Source organism: Cavia porcellus, unplaced genomic scaffold, assembly GCF_034190915.1.
Source record: "Cavia porcellus strain 051 isolate PalLab524CR breed Dunkin Hartley unplaced genomic scaffold, mCavPor4.1 scaffold_15, whole genome shotgun sequence".
Taxonomy (NCBI): Eukaryota; Metazoa; Chordata; class Mammalia; order Rodentia; family Caviidae; genus Cavia; species Cavia porcellus.
The window spans coordinates 67,126,195-67,146,261 of record NW_026947498.1 but is presented as its reverse complement, the minus strand read 5'-3'; the positions used below and the strand labels follow the sequence as shown (position 1 = coordinate 67,146,261).

Below are 20,067 nucleotides of genomic sequence, written 5' to 3'. Positions count from 1 at the left end.
TGGTTGAATTTTAATTTTTTTATATTCTAAATATAAAGCTTTTCTCAGATATATGTTTTATAGGTATTTTGTCCTAGTCAGTGGCTTCAAACATAAGTCTAAAAGGCAGAAATTTTTACTTTGGAGTGTGTATTAACTAAATTTTCTTTCTGAAACTTATCAGAGAAACTTTTATCTAACCCAAGGTAAACAAAGCCTTTCTTTATTCTTTTATAGATTTATACTTTTAGGTTTTCAATTTAATCGCATGGTACATTGAGTTTTTTAAAAAACAGTACAGCCTTTGGATCAAAACATTTATTTTGTATACCAGGATATCTAACTTTTTTGTTTGTTTTGCTTTGTTTTGTTTTCTTGAGACAAGGTCTCACAATGTAGTGCAAGATGGCCTCAAACTCACAGTTCTCCTGCCTCGGCCTCCAAAATGCTGGCATTACTGGTGTGCACCACCACACTGAGCAAGATTGTTGAAACGCCATTTCTAGAAAAAAGTACTTCTCCAGTTAATCATCTTTATAAATTGGTTGCAAATCGGTTGCCCATATACATGCCAGTCTATTTTGGAGTTTCTATTATGTCCCAGTAACCTATTTATTCTTGGATTAATAATAAATGCTTAATAATCTTACTTTTAAATTAAACCTTGAAATAAGTTAGTTTTAGTTCTCCAATATTTTTCTTTTTAAAAGCTGTTTGGAGTATTCCTGATCCTTTATGTTTCTTTTTTTTAAAATTTTATATAAGGAGAAAAAGAAAAAAAAACAGAAAAAGGGTACAAGTTATAAAGAATTTCAGAAAAAATAAACTGTAGGAAATCACTAGTTAATAGATTACATCCTTTACATTTCTTCAGGAACTTTAGGATCAGCTTGTCAATATGTAGAAAATGTCTGCTGGACTTTTATTGAGATTCAGCAGTGAAATTAAAGATTGATTTGAACTGAATTGACATATCAATAATATAAATTCTCCTGAAATGTGAATATGGTATAACTATTTTTAAAAAATGTTTGAACTTTTCTAAGCAATGCTTTGATGGTTTCAATGTGTGGGTCTTTCACCCCTGTTGTCTCATTTACAGCTGTCTCATTTTGATGCTATTGTAAATAGTATACATAAATTGTTAATTTTAGTTGGTAGTTGTGAGAATACAGAAATTCAATTAAGTTTTATATAATGACATTTTCTTGTACTTTCTTAAATTCATATTTGAACTGGGAAGCTTCTTTTTTCCTCTAGGATTTCATTAGATTTTCTTTATATCACTACAGTTGTCTCTGAATAGACATTATTTAAATTCATCTTTAACAATCTGAATATATTTCTCTTTGTTATCTGACTGGCTAAGATCTCCAATACAATTTTGAAAAGAGATGTGAGTTACAAATATTTTCTAGTCTGGTAACAGGGACTATTTCCTTAGAGTACGGGGCACTGTTTCCTTTATTTCTTCCATATGATTCTTTACTTGATCCTAGTAGCTCTTTGGATATATGTGCTGATCAGTACTTTGTTTGAGAAGTAAGCTCTGCTGATTGCTGAAATATTTTCTTTGGGAATAAAATCTATCAATCACTAGAATTCTTTGTCAGTTGTAGTTGCTTTGGGTTCCCTGCTTTCTCATCTCTAGTGGTGCAGCTCAGGGAGATGACCAGTTTCTATCTGAGCTTCTCCTCCTTTTCTATAGTCTACCAACTTTTTCAATAAGTAGGTTTAATTGGTGATTGCAGGGCTCATTTCTGTTGTTCCCATCTGTCATATATAATTTTTAAGAATTGGTTTAGGTCTTGTGCCTTAAAGTTTCTTTGTCTTTTATTTTTCAGTTGTTGCAAATAGGAAACCAAGTATGGTGCCTATTACTCTACTCTGTGGACTGGTTCTTTCTTATCTGGCAAAGTTTCACTTAAGAGTTTTCTCATTAGATACATTTTCTCTGGCAACACTGAAAATCGGTTCAACTCTATCGTCTGACCTCATTTTTTCTCTATCACACCACTGCTAACTTTTTTCAATTATAATAGTATACCCGCAGATTTATTTATCTGTATATTACCTAGGCTAAATGGAAAGGTCCGTCGCTTCACGTTATCATGGTGCACTTAATGCATACAATAAATGTTTGACCTAGTAGCTGTCCAATAGTCTTTCAAGGTTTTTCTCAATTTATAGTTTAGTGTATTTTGCTTTTATTCCCTTACAATATTCCTTCTTTTCTTGTCTTTGTTTTATTTTTCTTCTGTTTTGGACTATTTCTAGTCTTTTAAAAATATCTATTTGCCCTCTCTGTTAGATCTCTTATTCTTTCCTTTTCTTTCATGCCTTCTTTATTTTACTGTTTTGTGTTTCAGGACATGCTATCTTTACTCAAACTAAAAACAAAAACAAAAACAATCAAAATTCAGTGAAAGAAAGAAACTATCAATAGATGGGCTTGAGTTTTTCCAAATAATTCCCTGTTGCAAAAATAGAAATTGATATACAAGCACATTTTAAAGAGACTTTTTCCTTAAAAATATTTTTCAAACTTACTTTAACTCAAATGACATATGATCAGTTTTTAACTAGTAAAATTTCTGTCATTATCATGAGTTAAACACTACACACCAACCTTTAGTCTTAACATTTTGGTAGACTGTTTATTATGTAGGAAAGTTATTAACTTTTCTGTGTCTTCACTTTATCACATATAGTAATAAACATCTAATATTGGTAGAAGCACTTTCATAAACATTAACACATGCATTCCACAATTCTCAAAAGAAAGCAAGGATTATGTTTTTTACTTTATTGTATATTTATGTATAGAAAGAATGAGTTACATTTTTTTCTTAAGATTACACATTAATTGGTAGGTAATACGTAGAACCTGGTCTAAGTCTTCTCACAGTCTGCTATTTCTTTCAAAAGTATTTCATTGCTTCTGAAAATAATTTGTAAAATATGAAAATTCTTTCAAGTATACAGCTTCATAATATATACATATATGCATATTTAAAAGATAGTTAAGATAGTTATAATACTAATTTCTCTTAGTTGAAAAGAAAAGTGTGTGCTAATATTGTTTGGACAATTAAATGTGGATATCTTGTATTCTGAGTAATTAATTTAAAGAATATGAAACATATTAACCAGTGTTACCCTATAATTACCATGTTTTGAAACTTTTTTCTCTTTAAAATGGAAAAGTATACAAATTCATTATTTAATGATGTGAAAGATTTGCAGATGAGAATTAGATGATTTAGCAAAGACGACTTATCAGATTCTACTCAGGGTGATAAAGTAAACAATAAAAAGCCCAGGAATACTGAAATCAAGATGTTTTCTCCAGAAGGTAAAAGCAGTAAGTTCAAATGAGATATCACATCATTTTAAGGAGCAAAACTGATATAATAGGATAAAATATGATACAAAAATGTTTACAGATACAAGGGACCTTCACAGAGCACTTTGTTTAGTACCCTCATTTAAAATATAGGAAAAATGATTTCAAATTGTTTCATTTTAAAATATGTTATTTCATTTACAGTAGGCAAAAACTGAGGGAAAATGTTTTCTGATTATAGAGTAATGGATTTGGCTTTCAATGTACACAAAACTTTAAAAGGCAATTAGAGATCATACAGTAGAAGCTACAGGGGTCACTATTGTCAGGCATAAATTTGTTCTTATTTTAAGACACTAATTTAATCTTTTCAACTTCAATTTTCTAATCAGTAGAGGATTACACTATATATTCATCTCTCTCAAAGTGTTATAATGATTATTAAATAATACAAAATTGAGTCAAAGTGCACAGCACATTCTCAGAATAGAATGGACCCTTAATAGAAGTTAATTCAATCTCTTCAAACAGGGATAATGATTAGGCTTTTCTGGCAAGAAGTAGTTCATGAAAAAATTGCAAGTTTCTCTTATACTAATAGAAGATTATACAAATATAACCAGATTATATTAGCTAAAAGTTATATTTTAAGCTAAGTTTTAATAAAAGTTATTCTAAAAAGCAAACGAGTATAACTTTGAGTCATTTAATAAAGTCATTTCTTTGTGTAACATATGATGCTAATTATCAAAAGAAAACTTCAGGACATGTGATTTCAGACCCCAGGGCTTATATCTTTATGGAGACCAATGCTAGAAACATGGAGTATCCTTATAATGACTTGATTTTTGCTTCTGACTTCACATTTTAGAAGTCTAGTTAAATAAATTATCATTGGTTTTATAAAATTCTAGTGAATTCAGTGATGACAGAAATTAGTCATCCTTTCATTTAACAAACAGAAAATTCCCCTGTCTGTTCATGAGAGACAAAACAGCTTGCTATCATACACTGTTCTACTGTTATTTATCTACTTAGCTTATAACTTGTGCAGGATATAGAGGATACAAAGAATTTTTTCTCTTTTTTATTTTACTATTATTTTTAAATTCAAATTTAAAATTTATCTGATGTGGTCCTCAAATTCTTGCCATGCATTTATAAGAGAAAGTAATTATCATGAAATTAAGTAGCCATGCAAAGGAATCAAACACTGAAGACACTACTGTATACATGTCTGTATACTGCAGCCACTGCACACATTTGAGCAAAAAAATTAGTACAGCAGGGCTCTAAAGGTAGGACAAAGTCAACTTGTAGCAAGGCATTTTCTAGAAAGGAGAGGATATGAATAAATTATAAGGATAGTAAGACACAAACAGTTGGTTTAAGGGGAGTTTTTTTATATAAAAGTAAAAAAAATGCATTTGGAATGTAGACAGGAATTATATTTCAGAGGCCCCTAAATAAAGATTTAAAAGCTTTGGTATTTTATTCTGAAGGGAATATAAAATTATTCTTTTTAAACCTCTGTAACATGGCCAGCTTTGTAGAATTTATTCCTTATCCTCAGTTCATAATTTCTGTTTTTATCTGAAAAGTACTACATATTTACGATAGAAAAGTAAGAATACATAATAAAGGTAAAGGGAGAATTTTGTAAAAGTCCAATTTTAAATTCTAGAAAGTTTTCTCTAGAAAGTACATATACACACAACATATAGGGATTCTAGCTTCAGAGCATTAAATTGGAATTTAAACTTCTGGAAATTAGTTAGAGTTAAGGTTTTAACCGAAACCCTTTATGTAGTTGTAGGAGATGGGCGTAAAAGAATGATACTGTATAGGACCGTTGTCAGCAAATTTTTAATGTTAAGACCATGACAGTAAAGGCCTTTTTTAGGCCTTGTGTGCTATGTGCCTTTTATTGGAACTACTTACTCTGCCATTGAAGTATTAGACATTGAAAAGGTGCAAATAAATTTTGAGTGTGGTTGTATTTTACTATCACTTTATTATGAAAACTAAAATTTATGTAACTTTCAAATGTCAACAAATATCCAAGTATCTAATAAGTTTCTGTTTTAGGAGCACCAGAAGCCAATATATGTATTAGTATGTTCACGTAAGGTACTGGAAACAGAGATGTAGGATATAACCTCAAATAGGTTCAATGCTAAAGTTGAAAACCAGACAATATTTGTGAGCAAAAATATTACTGGGCATTGAATAAAAATGTTACGAATTTCAGAGAGGCAACTTAAGTTAGGGATACAAGCCAGTAAAATTTTAGGATTGATGTGATTCCATTAGTATGCACAAAGTATTGATGTTTGAAGAAATTCAGGTTATAAATAATATATATGTGTGGTACATATGTACACAATGTACATGTATATTCACATTTTATACAAAGATAAGGCCATCTTGTATATATTCACAAGCAACTTAATTTCCCACATAATATATTAACAAAATAAAAATGTTTTTCATGTCAATACATTTTATCCTTGTCACTAGTATGATCCACACTTCTAGTCACAAATGGCCTTAATCCTCATGTTTGCTGCACCCATCTTAGAGGCTTAGAACTGCTTACTCCAACTGTCTTTCAATATGCATTTGCTACCATGGGAAATATTAATATTACTCAACATTTTATTTATGATCTTAGTTTCTCTGTTTATAAAGAATCTGGTACCAAAAACTAATGTAAGAGAATGTGGACTTGGGTATTGTCATTTGATAAAAAGCATCTAAAATTAGGAACTTAGTTAAAAACAAAAATTGTGTCACTGTTTAGAAAAATGCTATAAAGTGGATAAGAGCAAAAGATTTCCAAAATAAGAAATCATTAACTTATCATTGATATAGTCTGTTAGTTTTTTAATTTATAAAGACATCATAGCTTTTAGCCCTCAAGACCAAAGACAGTGGTTCTTGAAAGGACATAGTCTGCATGGTTTTAAATAAACACTGAAACAAAAAGCATGAGTGATGAATTCATGACAATAATGATTTAAGATGCATACAAAATTATGTTTAAATTATCAGGTCTTATTTACATAATAACACAAAAATTTGCATGCATGCTGAATGTGTTTTTAAAAAAACACATTACTGAGCACAGATAATTTAAGCATTACAACTCAAAAATGCTATTTGCCTAACCTTTATAGAACTTACTCTGATAGGAAGTACGGATCCGTTTCGTTAAATCAGGATAAAAGTTAGACAGGCCACGCATGCAAAAGTTGTCTTTGGAACATGCCAGAACACCAGCATCAGCAGCAGGCACAGGAAAGAGAAAAAAATAGTCTAAAGTGAAAGGAAGTGATATCATACCAGAATCTAGAACAGCCAAGATGAAGAAATTGCAGCAAGATTAGGTAATTAAATTAGAAAGAAGATATTAAAAATAAATCAATTAGCAAGAGGTGATAGATGAATAATGAAAATGCTGTAGCAATTTTATTTAATCAAATAGAAGAAAATGATGGCATATTTTTATTATATGTATACTTACTTGGCTTGTAATAAGTAGAAATTCCTTCATAACATACAAATGATTATCTTTAATCTTCTAGTAATTAAAAGTATGCTGAGGGATTTAGGCTTCACTATTTCATTTTATAATTTAAAGTGAGTACTTATTGCAGTCATCTTGTACAATGTAGACCAAGTTTATGAGTTCATGATAGTTTTCCCATTTTAAAGTCATCAAAATTCTAAACTGTAATCCTAATTTGTGAGATTTAAGAATTCTGAATTACTTTTTCTATGAAAAAACATTCTTTTTCACCATAGTGTACATGTCCAGCAAGTAACTTTGATGCTGTCAGATGATCCAAAACTTTTTTGAATGAATTGTTTTAAGCATTGCAAATGATACCTTACCGAAAGCTTCTAACCCTAGAGACTGAATTTTCAGAAAGTAAACCTTCTTTTTTTCCAGTCATGAGGGAATTTGATGGTACATTTGTGCATAATTTCTCTAATTTTGTTCTTTCAAATGCTAGTATTGGTGGAAAAATAGCTTGTGAAACATTAAATTTCTAGTTCTCCTAAAATATTAGTAAAAGTTGCGATCTTTAAAAACAAGTCCTCAGGTTCTGTAGGAGAAATTTTGTGTCTCTGAAAAGGGTCTAAATTAGCAACTGCAAAGTATTAGAATTAACAAAAGAAAGGGTAACAGAAAAAAACTTCAGTATATGTAATTTCATTAGTGCAAAAGAAATTTACTATCACATTCAAATGTTAAATTTGGCATAACCACATTCTGGAAAATAAGAACCAACATCATGTAAGATTTTAACGATTATTATGAAATAGTCTTCCCATAAGTATGTTCAATAAAAGCCTAAATATCCAGTTGACTGTTTTAAATAAGAGTAGAAAACTTTTTAAATTGTCTAAAATAACACAGATTACTATAGAATCATTTTAATTTGCAAAGATTTTGCTAAATTTTTATTTCATTGAACAAAAAATATACACAAAATTTTGGCAACGTTCATAATATATATAGTTTTAAAATCCTCCACAGCCAAACCATTGTAGTTTCCAAATGCAACTCTGAGAAAGAGGGAGAGAAAAATGCAACTAGAACATATCAGAAGTATGATTATTCTTATCTGTATATTATATATATATGATGTATGTTGGAATTCCAGCAAATTTTTAGATAGTTTAGCACATCAAAAATTTTGCATTATTTCCAAATTAACCGTAAATTTCTTTCCCTTTATGATTAAATAAAATCCTTATTTGTCCTGTCAAAGATAACACCTTTCATGGCATTTTTAAAGGACCACTAGTATTTATTGAATTTCTGAAAACATTTTCAATAAATTCACCATCCATTAAAAAAAGGTGACAGTTACATGTGTAGTTATTTATAAAATTAAGAGTAAATGATATTAAATTATCTTTTTAAAGGGGCTACATTTATAACAAGAAAGATGTAAGCAGCTTTTTCATCCAGAGAATACTGATTTTAATAGCATTTTTATATTTAATAATTTCTTATTTTATGATATTTCATAGAAATTCAACCTAAGAAACTTGAGATGCTTCTTACTTCAACACCAATTTGACTTCTAATATGTCCCTTACATTTCAAAGATCCTACTTTGTTTCTGTCCAATCCATTTTACTTACATTGTATTATAAATCATGTTGAGTTTATAATACCATGCATGTCAATAGCATCAAAGAAGATAAATCTGAAAATAAGAAAAAAAATGAATAAAAAAAGTTCATAACCCATCTTGTTTTATCTCCTACCTCCAATGAACTGCTTGTTCTTTCTAGGAGACCGTGGCTGTCTCTGGTACAAGTCATTTGATCTATATAGGTCAATTGTTCCCATGCTTAACAGTACTGTCTTCTGTATAAAATCCACCACAGCCAAACCATTGCAGTTTCCAAATGCAACGCTGAGAAAAAGAGAGAGAAAACTGCAACTAGAAGGTACCAGAAGTATGATTATTCTTATCTGTAAATTAAATATAATATTACTGTAAAATATTGCCAAGATTTGGGGATGATCTGCTATTATACTTTATTGGTTGTTTTTCAAGGTCGCAATTACTCTTTCTTCTCTTTAACTAAGTCTTTATGCTTTTATAGAAAAATGATCTAAAATATTTTTACAAGACAAAGGGACCTTGGTAAAAAAATGCCCTGTTTCAATAGTCACAAAATGCGTTTTTTGAATAAAATTGTACTTAGGATCCAAAATAATTTTATTCATTAAAATTGAATAACTTAATTTTAAAAAGTTAAAATCAATTCCATATATCTAAAATTTTTACAGTATAGTAGATATAAGAAAATACAACTTTTGGTAACTTATTAACTAGATTTCGATACTCAATGACTTAACATGTACTTAATATATACTTATGAAATTCCTGTTTATAACTATATCCATTAATCAGGAAATCTAGTTAATAAGTTATTTTCTTTTAATAAGTTAGGCAAAATACAGTGCAAAAAGGTGAGAAAGTTATCATTTTGTTACCAAAAGTTGTAGTACCAGTCAGAAGGATCTGCTGGGTATCCTCAACAAGATAGAGCCTTCAGAGCAACAGAGACTGCAAGGAAGCAAATAAACCAGACAGCTTCCCCTAGAGATTCCTCCAGAATCCCTCAAGAAATGGATACTGTAAAAATGACCAAAGGTCACCTAGCTAAGTGGCACTGAACAGGTGTCCCAGGCAGGCATTTAGCTCCCACAAGGGAATGACCTTTATGAATTATTTTCACTCATTAAAAATTCCATTTCACAATGGATATAATGTGAACAGTAGGAATTTAATAAACGAGATAAAAATGAGCTTAGTTCATCTCAAAATGCAAGAAAATAAACATCTCTAGGGCATTATTGTAGCCAAGATTTCTTCCATTCTTGCATGTGTGTCCTATAGACAAAAAGACCTTAGCTTCTTTGGTATATGTGGGGTTTGGGAGAGTAACACAGGAATGTGATGAGCTACAACAGAGCAACGGAAGTGAAATAAATTTTTAGCTACTCCTTCCCCTCAAAAAAAACCAAACAAACAAACAAACAAACAACAAAAACTATGTCCCCAAACATTAACAAATTTCTTATTTTAAAAACCAAAGAGATCACGTATTTCAAAGTGCCTGCCAGTTTTTTGCAAAAAAGATGTGATAAAAAGTTTCTGCCTTTCAAATCATCATCATGAATCACTTCATTGTGATTCATCCAGTTGCTAGCCATCACAAGAACTAACACAGGAACTTCTAAAATAGATTCAATCCCAAGATAACTTTATTGAGACATACTATAATTAAATTGCCAAAAGTGAAAGACAAAGAGAATTTTGAAAGGTGTAAAAGTAACTTGTTATATAAAGGAACACACATAGTACTATTAATTGATATCTCAATAGGAAGACGAAGTACAAAAAATGAGATGATTTAGTCAACAACTAAAAGGAGAAAATAATACTGGCAAAAAATAGTGTTGTATCCAGTAAAGTTGTTCTTTAGAAATGAAAGTAAGATAAGAAACTTTTCCAGATAAAAAATGATAGCATTCATTCCGACTAAACTACCCTCTCAGAAATGCCCATGATAGTTTTTAAAACTGAAATGAGAGGACACTAATTAGTAACACGAAAATATATGAAAGCAAAAAACTTAGCAAATTTATATTCAAATACATAATATTTTGATATGGAAATAGTGCTATCTATGTTGTTAATTCTAAAATAATGGTTAAAAAGACAAAGTTTAAAAACTAGAATTTGAGATCCCAGCTATTCTCCTTCTGGATATTTTCCCCAAAGAATTAAAGACATCATACCACAGTGATATATGTGCACCCATGTTTATAGCAGCACAATTTGTAATAGGTAAATCTTGGAAACAACCCAAATGTCCATTAATCAAAGAATGGATAAAAATATACAATGGAGTATTACTCGGTGACAAAGAAGGTAAACTTGAGTTTTTATAGACAAATGGATGCAACTAGAGACCACACTAATAAGTGAAGTAAGTCACACTCTCATGTATGCATATCATATTGTTTCCTAGCATAAAAACTAAAAGTTTAAATAGAATGCGAAATGTACAATAAATATTGTAAAATGGGAAGAAGCTTCAAAAGAGAAACTGGGAGGGGGGAATGGAGAAAAGAAGGGAAAAACAAAAAAATCTGTATCTATATTTAAGAGATAGTTAGGACAGTTATATTACTAACTTATCTTTGTTACTTGCAAAGAAAGATTTGTTCTAATATTGTTTGGACAATTAAATGCTATCTTGTACTCTGAGTAACTAATTTAAAGATAACAATATGCAATGTATTCACCATTGTTACCCTCTTATCATCTTGTTGTGATATTTTGGCTTTTCTCTTTATAATAAAAAAGACAAAGCTTAGAAAATATGTGTAATTACAACATTTTCTTAATAGACACACAATATAAAAATGTATATAATTTTATTTCAGCAACCAAAATGTCCATGTAGGTGAATGACAGGTAACGGTACAAGCCTGTTGCATGAAGTTGAATTGTTTTTTTTTTTTTTTACTTAAATTTTTTTTAAATAAAGGGGGAGATTAAGACAAAAGAGGACATAACAACACAAGTCAGAACAGATCAATTTAAGCAACATAGTGTTTCACCACAGGATAACCTGACATAACAGTAGTTACCTCTTTCCTTGAAATATTTGAATATGCCTTCGTATACTATCAAACAAAACAACACAGTGTAAAACCATTCAAGAGGGTAAAAGTATCACAGGGTATTTAGAACCAACTAATAGAAAACGAACAACAGTTTCTATATTATCTCCTTGACTATAAAATAATTTGTTTATACTATCACATATAATAAAATCCAGTAAGATATAACATGATAAAACCGATGGAGACAGAAGAACAAAAACTTGCTGGGGCTTCAAAACAAGCTGATATTAACTCAGCACTAGCTATTATAACATCTTGTTTTCTTCAAAATAACTGTTCATACCATCACAGACAATAAAATCAAACACCCCAGAATAAAACCATTCCAATTAATGAATGAAAACATCATAAGGCTTCAAAGCAATATAATGGGTAATCATGATTACCACATACTTTTATGTATTCTTACCATTTCTTACACTAGGGAAACTATTTGGTATTTATATATGTGAGCTTGATTTATTTCGCTCGAGTATGGTCTCAAGCTGCGCCCACTTATTTATAAATATCTCAATGTGATCATTCTTTATAGCTGAGTAGTACTCCATTGTATAAAAATACCACAACTTTTTTAATCCATTCCTCAGTTGTTGGACCCTTAGGTTGTTTCCAAGATCTGGCTATTACAAATTGTGCTGCTATAAACATTGGTGCATGAAGTTGAATTATTATGCTTAGACAGGCTTTATAATCGATCTTTAATGTAGTCTCACAGTAACTCCAAACAGAAAACACATAACAGGTCTATGGACTCTAAAACACATCAAAGCATACCAGTACAGAAAATCATGAAAACACAAAGAGAAACAGCAAGAGAGGAAAAAAGAGTAACAAATCCACAAAACAAGTAAAAAGCAACAAAATGGCATTAGTAAAACCTTATCTTGTCACTAATTAAAGGAAAGGGCTTTAATACTTTAATCAAAAGGAAGAAAGTAGGTGTATGGATTAAAAAGTCAAAACCCAACTGTAAACTGCTTATAAGACACCCAAATTTAAAGAACACTAATTGTCTAAAAGTGAAGGGAAGAAAAAGATATTCCATGTAAATAAAAGTCAAAGGCAGTTTACAAAAATAGATGTTAACTCAAAAAATATCTTAGGAGACAAAGAGATCATTATCATGATAAATAGATTAATTATTCAAGAAGACATAGCAACTTCAAGTACAAATGAACCCAATAATATCAGAGCACCTAAATAGGTAAAGCAAATATTAACAGCAGTGAAGGGATAAAGAGGCAGCAATACAAGAATAGAAGTGAAGTTTAATATCTCCATTTTAATAATAAAATATTATCCAGATTAACAAAGTAACTAATAAACATTGAAATTAAATAATAAATTAAACCAGCTGGACCTAATAAGTTATATCTATAACATTCCAACATATACAATACCAGTAGAATATACGTTAGTTCTGAGCATGTATGGAATATACTCTACAATAGATAACATATTATACCTTAATGTAAATTTTAACATATTTGAGAAGATTCAAGTCATTTTAAATTTTTCTGGTCACATTGATAGAAAACTAGAAATCAGTTGTAAGCTCAAAGTTAGAACAGTCACAAACGTGGATATTAAATGACAGTACTAAACAATTAGTGGGTAAAGGAAAAATTCAAAGACAGTGAAAACACAGCTTATCAAAATTTATGAGATACATCAAAAGTAATTATAAAAGGTATACTTATAATAAATGCCAATATAAAACACCTATTTACCAATTTTACACCCTAAGAAATTGAGGAAACAGAACAAATTAACTACAAATCTAAGAGAATAAAGAAAATAAAATACAGATCTAAGCAGAAATAAAATAGAAAACAAAATAGAACAGATCAATAAATAATTGCATTTTAGAAGAGATAAATGAAATTGACAAAACTTTGGCTAGGCTATCCATAAATCAATGACTCAAACAAATAATATTGTATATGAAACAGGAATTGAAATTGATTGTATAAAAATACAAAGGTTCAAGTAACTACAATGCACAAGATGTTATATAACCATTATCCCTAAAGCTCTACAAAGAAATTGAAAGAGATGGAATGCTTCCAAATTCATTTATGGAAGCCAGCACCAACCTGATCCCAAAACTAGATAAAGGCCTAATTAAAATAGAAAACTATGGGACAATCTCCTTCAAGAACAGAAATGAAAAAAATCTTCAACAAAATATTAGCAAATAGAATTCAGCACATTATCAAAGAGGTCATACATCATGACCAAGTAGGTTACATCCCAGAGATGCAAGGATGGTTCAACATACATAAGACAGTAAGTGTAATACATTACATAAACAGGAGAAAGGTCAAAAAGTACATGATCATATCAATAGACAAAAAATAGGTTTTGACAAATACAATATCCTTTCCTGATAAAACTCTTAAGAAAACAGGTATAGAAATACTTGCTGAAAATAATAAAATCTATTTATGTCAAACCAATGGCTACTATTATACAAAATGGAAAAAAACTAGAAGCATTTTTCCCTAAACTCAGGAACCAGACAAGGATTCAATATCACCTCTTCCATTCCTCATAGTACTTGAAACATGCCAGAGCTATTAGGCAAGAGAATGAAATAAAAGGGATATGTATAGGAAAAAAAGAACTTAAAATATCATTATTTGAAGATGATATCATACTCTCTAGAGAAAACCCAAAGCACCCCACCAAAAAACTCTTAGAATTTCTTTTTAATTTTATTTAAGGAGAAAAAAGAAAAAAAAAAAAACAGAAAAAGGGTACAAGTTATACAGAATTTCAGAAAAAATAAACAGTAGGAAATCACTAGTTAATTACATATTGTCATCTTAGAAATAGTTGTTGAAGTTACAAAATTAAAGCATATAGAGGGGACTTTCAAACAGTGAGACTGCAAACAGTTTTGTTCAATGATCCAACAAAACTCAGTAATATTGTTATCTATCTTATACACTTAAATATATATGCAGTTATATCTTTTAGAGAACTTTCTTTTCCTTTCTTTTGTACCATGACAATTATACATTTTGGGTTTTATTACTCCCACAGTTCTTATTACTTTTTTTTTTTTTTGACGAAAGTAAAACCAAATGTGACATACCAGGACAGAGTCAGTCAAATCAAAAGGATGGACATAATACATAATGTAAAAACAAAATACAAAGTGATCAACAATGGTTACCATAATGCCTCTTATTATCTTAAAAAGAATTGCCTATATCATCAGTTATCATAAAATTGAACAAAACAGTAAAGAATATGACCAATAAAACCAAAACATTGGAGATATTAGAGGACTTCAAAAGAAGATAATAGTCAACCAGAATGGGTGTCACAATGGATCTTATTGTCTTCATAGTTGTTGTCTATACTTTCAAACTTGGTACTATCAAGCATAACAGAATAGAGGAAAATCAGTCAAAACAAGATGGTGAGAGCAATACAGAGTTTCAAATCAAGTTAATAGGAAATCAAAGTGGGTTACTATAATATATCCTGCTATTTTTTATTTATTTTTCCCTTAATTAAAAGGATAAAAATGAAAAAGTAGATAATAAAAAGGAGATTGAGATAAAAAAAGAGGGCCTAACAACAAAACAGCACAGGTCATAACATAGCCATTTAAGCAAAATAGTGTTTCACCACAAGATAATTTCGACATAATAGTAGTTACCATAGTGTCTCTTAAAATCTTTGGTTATAACTTTGTATACTGTAGCATCAAACATATCAAGACAATGTAAAACCATTCAAGAGAATGACAGTATTACAGGGTATTTAGAATCAACTAACAGAAAATGAACAATGGTTTCTGTATAATCTCCTTGTCTATAAAAGTTTTTGTTTATATTATCACATATAATAAAATCCAGTAAGATACAACATTTTAAAACTGATGGAGACAGAAGAACAAAAGCTTGATGGGACTTCAAAACAAGAGGATATTAAATCAGCACTACCTATTATGATGTCTTGTTTTCTCCAAAATGGCTGTTCCTACCCTCCAACCTTCTCTGCCTCATTTCTGGTGAGCTCTTTTTCTGTCATTAGTTGTCAGTTTGTCTTCTTCATTTCACTTTCTGCTCCAACATTGTGGCCGCTCTGCCACTGTTTCTGGAATCTTGGTATTTTTCATTTTTAGAATATCCTGCAGTAATCTCTGTAGAGTTGAATTGGTGGTTGCAAATACCCTAGTTCCTCTTTATCCTGGAAGCAGTTATTATCTTTCAAAGCTTGAATTATTTCCCCCCACACTCTTTGTGATTTGATGGTTTGTGCCAAGAAGTCTGCTGTAATTCTGATGGGTGTTCCCTTGTCAGTGATCTGTTTCTTGTCTTTGACGGCGTTTAATATTCTGTTCTTATATTGGATTTCTGGAATTTTGATTATTATGTGCCTGGGTGTAGCTCTGTTTGGGTTGTAGGTGGCTGGGGTCCTGTATGCCTCAGACATCTGAGTATCTTTACCTTTTGCTAAATTAGGGAAATTCTCCCGATTATTTCTGTGAGTAGCTTTTTTAGTTCATTTGTTTGAGTCCCTACTTCTTCTTTTATGTTCTTAATTCTTAAGTTATAGATCCTCTTATCATCTTCTAGTCTTTGTATTATTGCTGTTTGTTTTCTTGTTATTTTTAAGAAGCTTTTCATTTCATGCTCCCATCTTACAAATCTGTCTTGCAATTCTGATAATCTATCCTTAGTTTCTTTCAAGCTGTTATGCCAACTTTCAATAGAGTTTTTAGTTTCCTGGTAATCTCTTTGAACCTGCTTCATGTATTCTATGTTTTCTCTATTTTCTCCATCAAACAATTCTCCCCTTTTTTTCTGTTCTTCCATTCCACCCTCTGTTTTTTCTTGGGCGGTGCTTAGCATTTCTCTAACTATTCTACTTATTTCTTGCTTTATTTCATTAAATACTTCATTTTTGAACTCGTCTATGAGGCTACCAAGATACCGCTTTATGTCTATAGGTGCCGTGTCTGATATTGCATGTTTTCTGTCTTCATTCTCTTTTGCATTTACCTTTCCTGGATTAGTGTTCTCAGGATTGGGGACTGAGGACCCTTTCTTGTTGCTCCCTTTTCCCATACTTTTTGTTCCTTCCATACAAGCATATGTAGGAGGCCCAGTTTTTTTTTTTTTTTTTTTTTCTCTTTGTCTGTTACAGTTTGTTTGAATCCACCGGCCATGTGTTCCCACCCACTGCAGTGTACTAGGGAGACACAGACCTGTGCAGCCTCTGCTGGGCCCGTCCCTCCAGGTCAACCTACTGAATGCTTCACTGCTAGGGTTTACCGCCAGGTGCAGGGACCTGATTTGGGCTAGCCTACTGGATGTTAGTCCGCAGCGTCACCAGGCCAAGTGCTCCCCACCACTCCTGCTTGAGAGGGGAATATGTGACTAAAGTCACTGCAGGGCCCTGTTCCGGCTAGTCTGCTTGTTCCCAGAATATCCTCTGTTGGAGCCACCTAGTCTATGAAAGGGTCCCCATTTCTCTCACTCACTTGGTGCAGGTCTCCGTGCCAGTCTCACTCTCAACACCGTTTGGTTCGCCGATTCCATCTCTCAGAGCTTTCGCGCATCTCTCTCCCTGCCGTGCGGATTGGGACGCAGTATGGGCAGCAGGAAATTCAAACTGCGGCTTCCAGTGGCGCGGGATCCAGCTTCTGCACTGAGATTTTATCTGTTCCTGTTATAGCATCAGGATTGCATTTCCAGTTGGTTTCTCTCAGCTTAGTTCATTCCTGGGTCGGCAGGGTATATCTCCCCTTGCATAGGAATCCTCACATGGCACCGCTCCTGGATTTTAAACTGGTAATCTCAGAGAGCCTCTGTGGCTGCTGTTATTTGTCCGCCATGTTCTCCCGGAAGTCCAAACTCTTAGAATTAATAACCAATTTAAAAATGTAGCAGGATACAAGATCAATATGCAAAAATCATTAGCATTTGTGTACACCAAAATGAGCTTGATGTGAAGCAAATTATGGAAAAATGACATTCACAATAGTTTCGAGAAAAATGAAATTCCTAGTAACATAACCAAGAGAGTAAAAGACTTCTACAAAGAAAACTACAATACTCTGTAAAAAGAGACTGAAAAAAACATCAGAAAATAGAATGATATTTCCTATTCCAATGGCTATATTCCCAAAATTGTTATACAGATTCAATGTAGTCCCAATCAAAATACCAGTAAGATACTTTATAGATCTTGAGAAAACAATCCCAAAATTCACACAGTGCTAGAAGAGATCCAGAATAGTAAAAGAATTGTGAACAAGAGCAAAACAAGTGGTGTAGGAATACCTGGTCTTAGGCTATGCCACAAAACAATGCTGACAAAAACAGCATGGTGCTGGAACAAAACCAGATATGTGGATCAGTGGAACAGAACTAAGATACAGAAACTTCACCTGCCACATTCACCTATTTGATCATCAACAAAGGGGCTAAAAGCTTATGTTGGAAGGAAGAAAGACTATTCAAAAAGTGGTGCTAGGAAAACTGGTTATCTGTGTGTAGAAGATTGAAACTAGGCTATTATCTCTCATCACATACTAAATTAAAATAAAAATGTGTCAAAAATCTAAACATCAAAATAGAAACATTAAACCTACTGACAGATAAAATAGGTAAAACACTTCAAGACATAGGCATAGGAAAGAATATTCTAAACAAAATCTCACTTATACAAAAAATATCAAGAAGCAACAAATGGTATTGTACCAGACTAAAAAGCTTCTGGAGAGCAACAGAATCAATTAGTAGAGTGAAAAGACAACCTACAGAATGGAAAAAAATTTTTTCAGGTACTCCTCAGGCAGAGGACTAATATCTAGAATATATAATGAACTCAAACAAATTAGACTGTGAATTAAAAGATGAATCAAGAAATGGACAAGTGATATTAATAGACATTTTTCAGCAGAAGAAGTTCAACATCTCTGGCCATTAGAAAAATGGAAATTAAAACAGCACTAAGATTCCTTCTTATACCAGAAAGAATAATAACCATCAAGAAATCAAAAACTAAAATGCTGTCAAGGTTGTTGTGAACAGGGAATCTCCTTCATTGTTGGTAGGAATATAAATTAGTACAATCATTAAGAAAATTAGCATGGGAGGCTGAGGCAGAAGGATTACTAGAATTCTGAGGCCAGTCTTGGCCATAATGTGAGTTCAAAGCCAGCCTGACCTGGATAGTGAAATGCTGCCTCAAAAAGAACAACAACAACAACAACAACAAAAAGCCAAAAACAAAAGTCCCAGGCAACAGGTGACTGAAGCCTCCATGGGAACAGCAGCAACCAACTTGGGAAGAACCTCAGCCCTTTTCTCTCAATTTATTTTGTGCTCTTATTTTTACTTTTTAATTTTTCTCTTTCTCTTCTTTTTCCCCTCCCTAAACAATGGGGAAAATTCCAGTCACAAAAAAACAAGTTCTATCCCTTCCAAACAGAGAACAAGTTCAGAGAACAAGTTCAGAAAATAAATATATTTTCATTATCTCTTTTCTATCCCTGTTTCTAATTTCCCCAACCTTGTACGATAATCCTTTATCCTTTAGCCTTGCTTCTATTTCCTTTCCAGTTATCTTTGTTCTATACAATATCCACCCTAAATTTCCACACCCACAGAGTAGAACCACAGTACCAAGGGGCTACACTTTGAATATAAACTCCTAATTTACAACTAGTTCTATTTTATAACTATAGTCCCTGCTCCTGTGGACTGAAGTACAAAATCAATAGTTATCATAGTTTGGCAGTTTCTAAATTGTGCTTGATTTTACTATTCTTGCTAATTTTAGTCCTTCAGCTAGAATGTAATATCGGTTGTAATGTGGTTCCTCCCTTCTGTACCAACACTGGAAAGCCCTGGGATGATAGACTCATCACAGCCTTTCACCTAAGCATTGGGGAATGAGCCAAAAATATACCAACATCCCACCCTTAATTAATTGGGAAGACAGACTCTTTTGACAGACACAAAATAACAATCTACATACAGAAGACATCCCTGAGGAACAAATTTCCTAGAGAGTCTTTGATACTAGTGATACAGCAACCAAATAAAAAGCTCACAAGGATCATCACAGAAAACAAAATAAAAATTTTTTGACATAGAAAATGACAAGACAGGGGCTGGGGGTTTAGCTCAGTGGCATAAGTGCCAACCTTGCAAGCAGGTAGTCGTGAGTTCGATCCCCGATACCGATTAAAAAAAAAAAAAGAAAAAGAAAAAGAAAAAAGAAAATGACAAGACAAAGAAACAAAACACAATCTCAGACCTCCAGCCCACCCAGAAAAACTTCAAAAGGCACTGACACAGAATAAAAGGAAGATACACACCGGAAATCTCTGAAGTGACAGAAACCAAAGTAAAGAAACCAATCCAAGAGGCTACACAAGAAATTGGATCATAAATAATCTCTCAGGTAAAAAAAAAATGTCAACATTTACAAGTGAAATGTCCAGCAAATTTAGAGTAGAGATAAATAAACAAATGGATGA

The 20,067-nt window shown here is 31.8% G+C and overlaps 1 protein-coding gene across 7 annotated transcripts in view; it reads right to left on the bottom strand.

Moving 5' to 3' along the window:
* Stxbp5l (syntaxin binding protein 5L) overlaps positions 1-20,067 on the bottom strand; it is a 375,791-nt gene that overhangs the window by 89,638 nt on the left and 266,086 nt on the right. For 4 of the 7 annotated variants that reach the window (XM_063225050.1, XM_063225052.1, XM_063225055.1 and 1 more), the window contains exons 19-20: positions 8,612-8,763; positions 6,512-6,583 (exon numbers count right to left, since the gene is read on the bottom strand). In XM_063225050.1, the coding sequence (XP_063081120.1) occupies positions 6,512-6,583; positions 8,612-8,763 (224 nt within the window). The remainder of the gene's footprint in view (positions 1-6,511; positions 6,584-8,611; positions 8,764-20,067) is intronic. The other 3 variants (XM_063225053.1, XM_063225054.1, XM_063225056.1) reach the window with 1 other exon arrangement.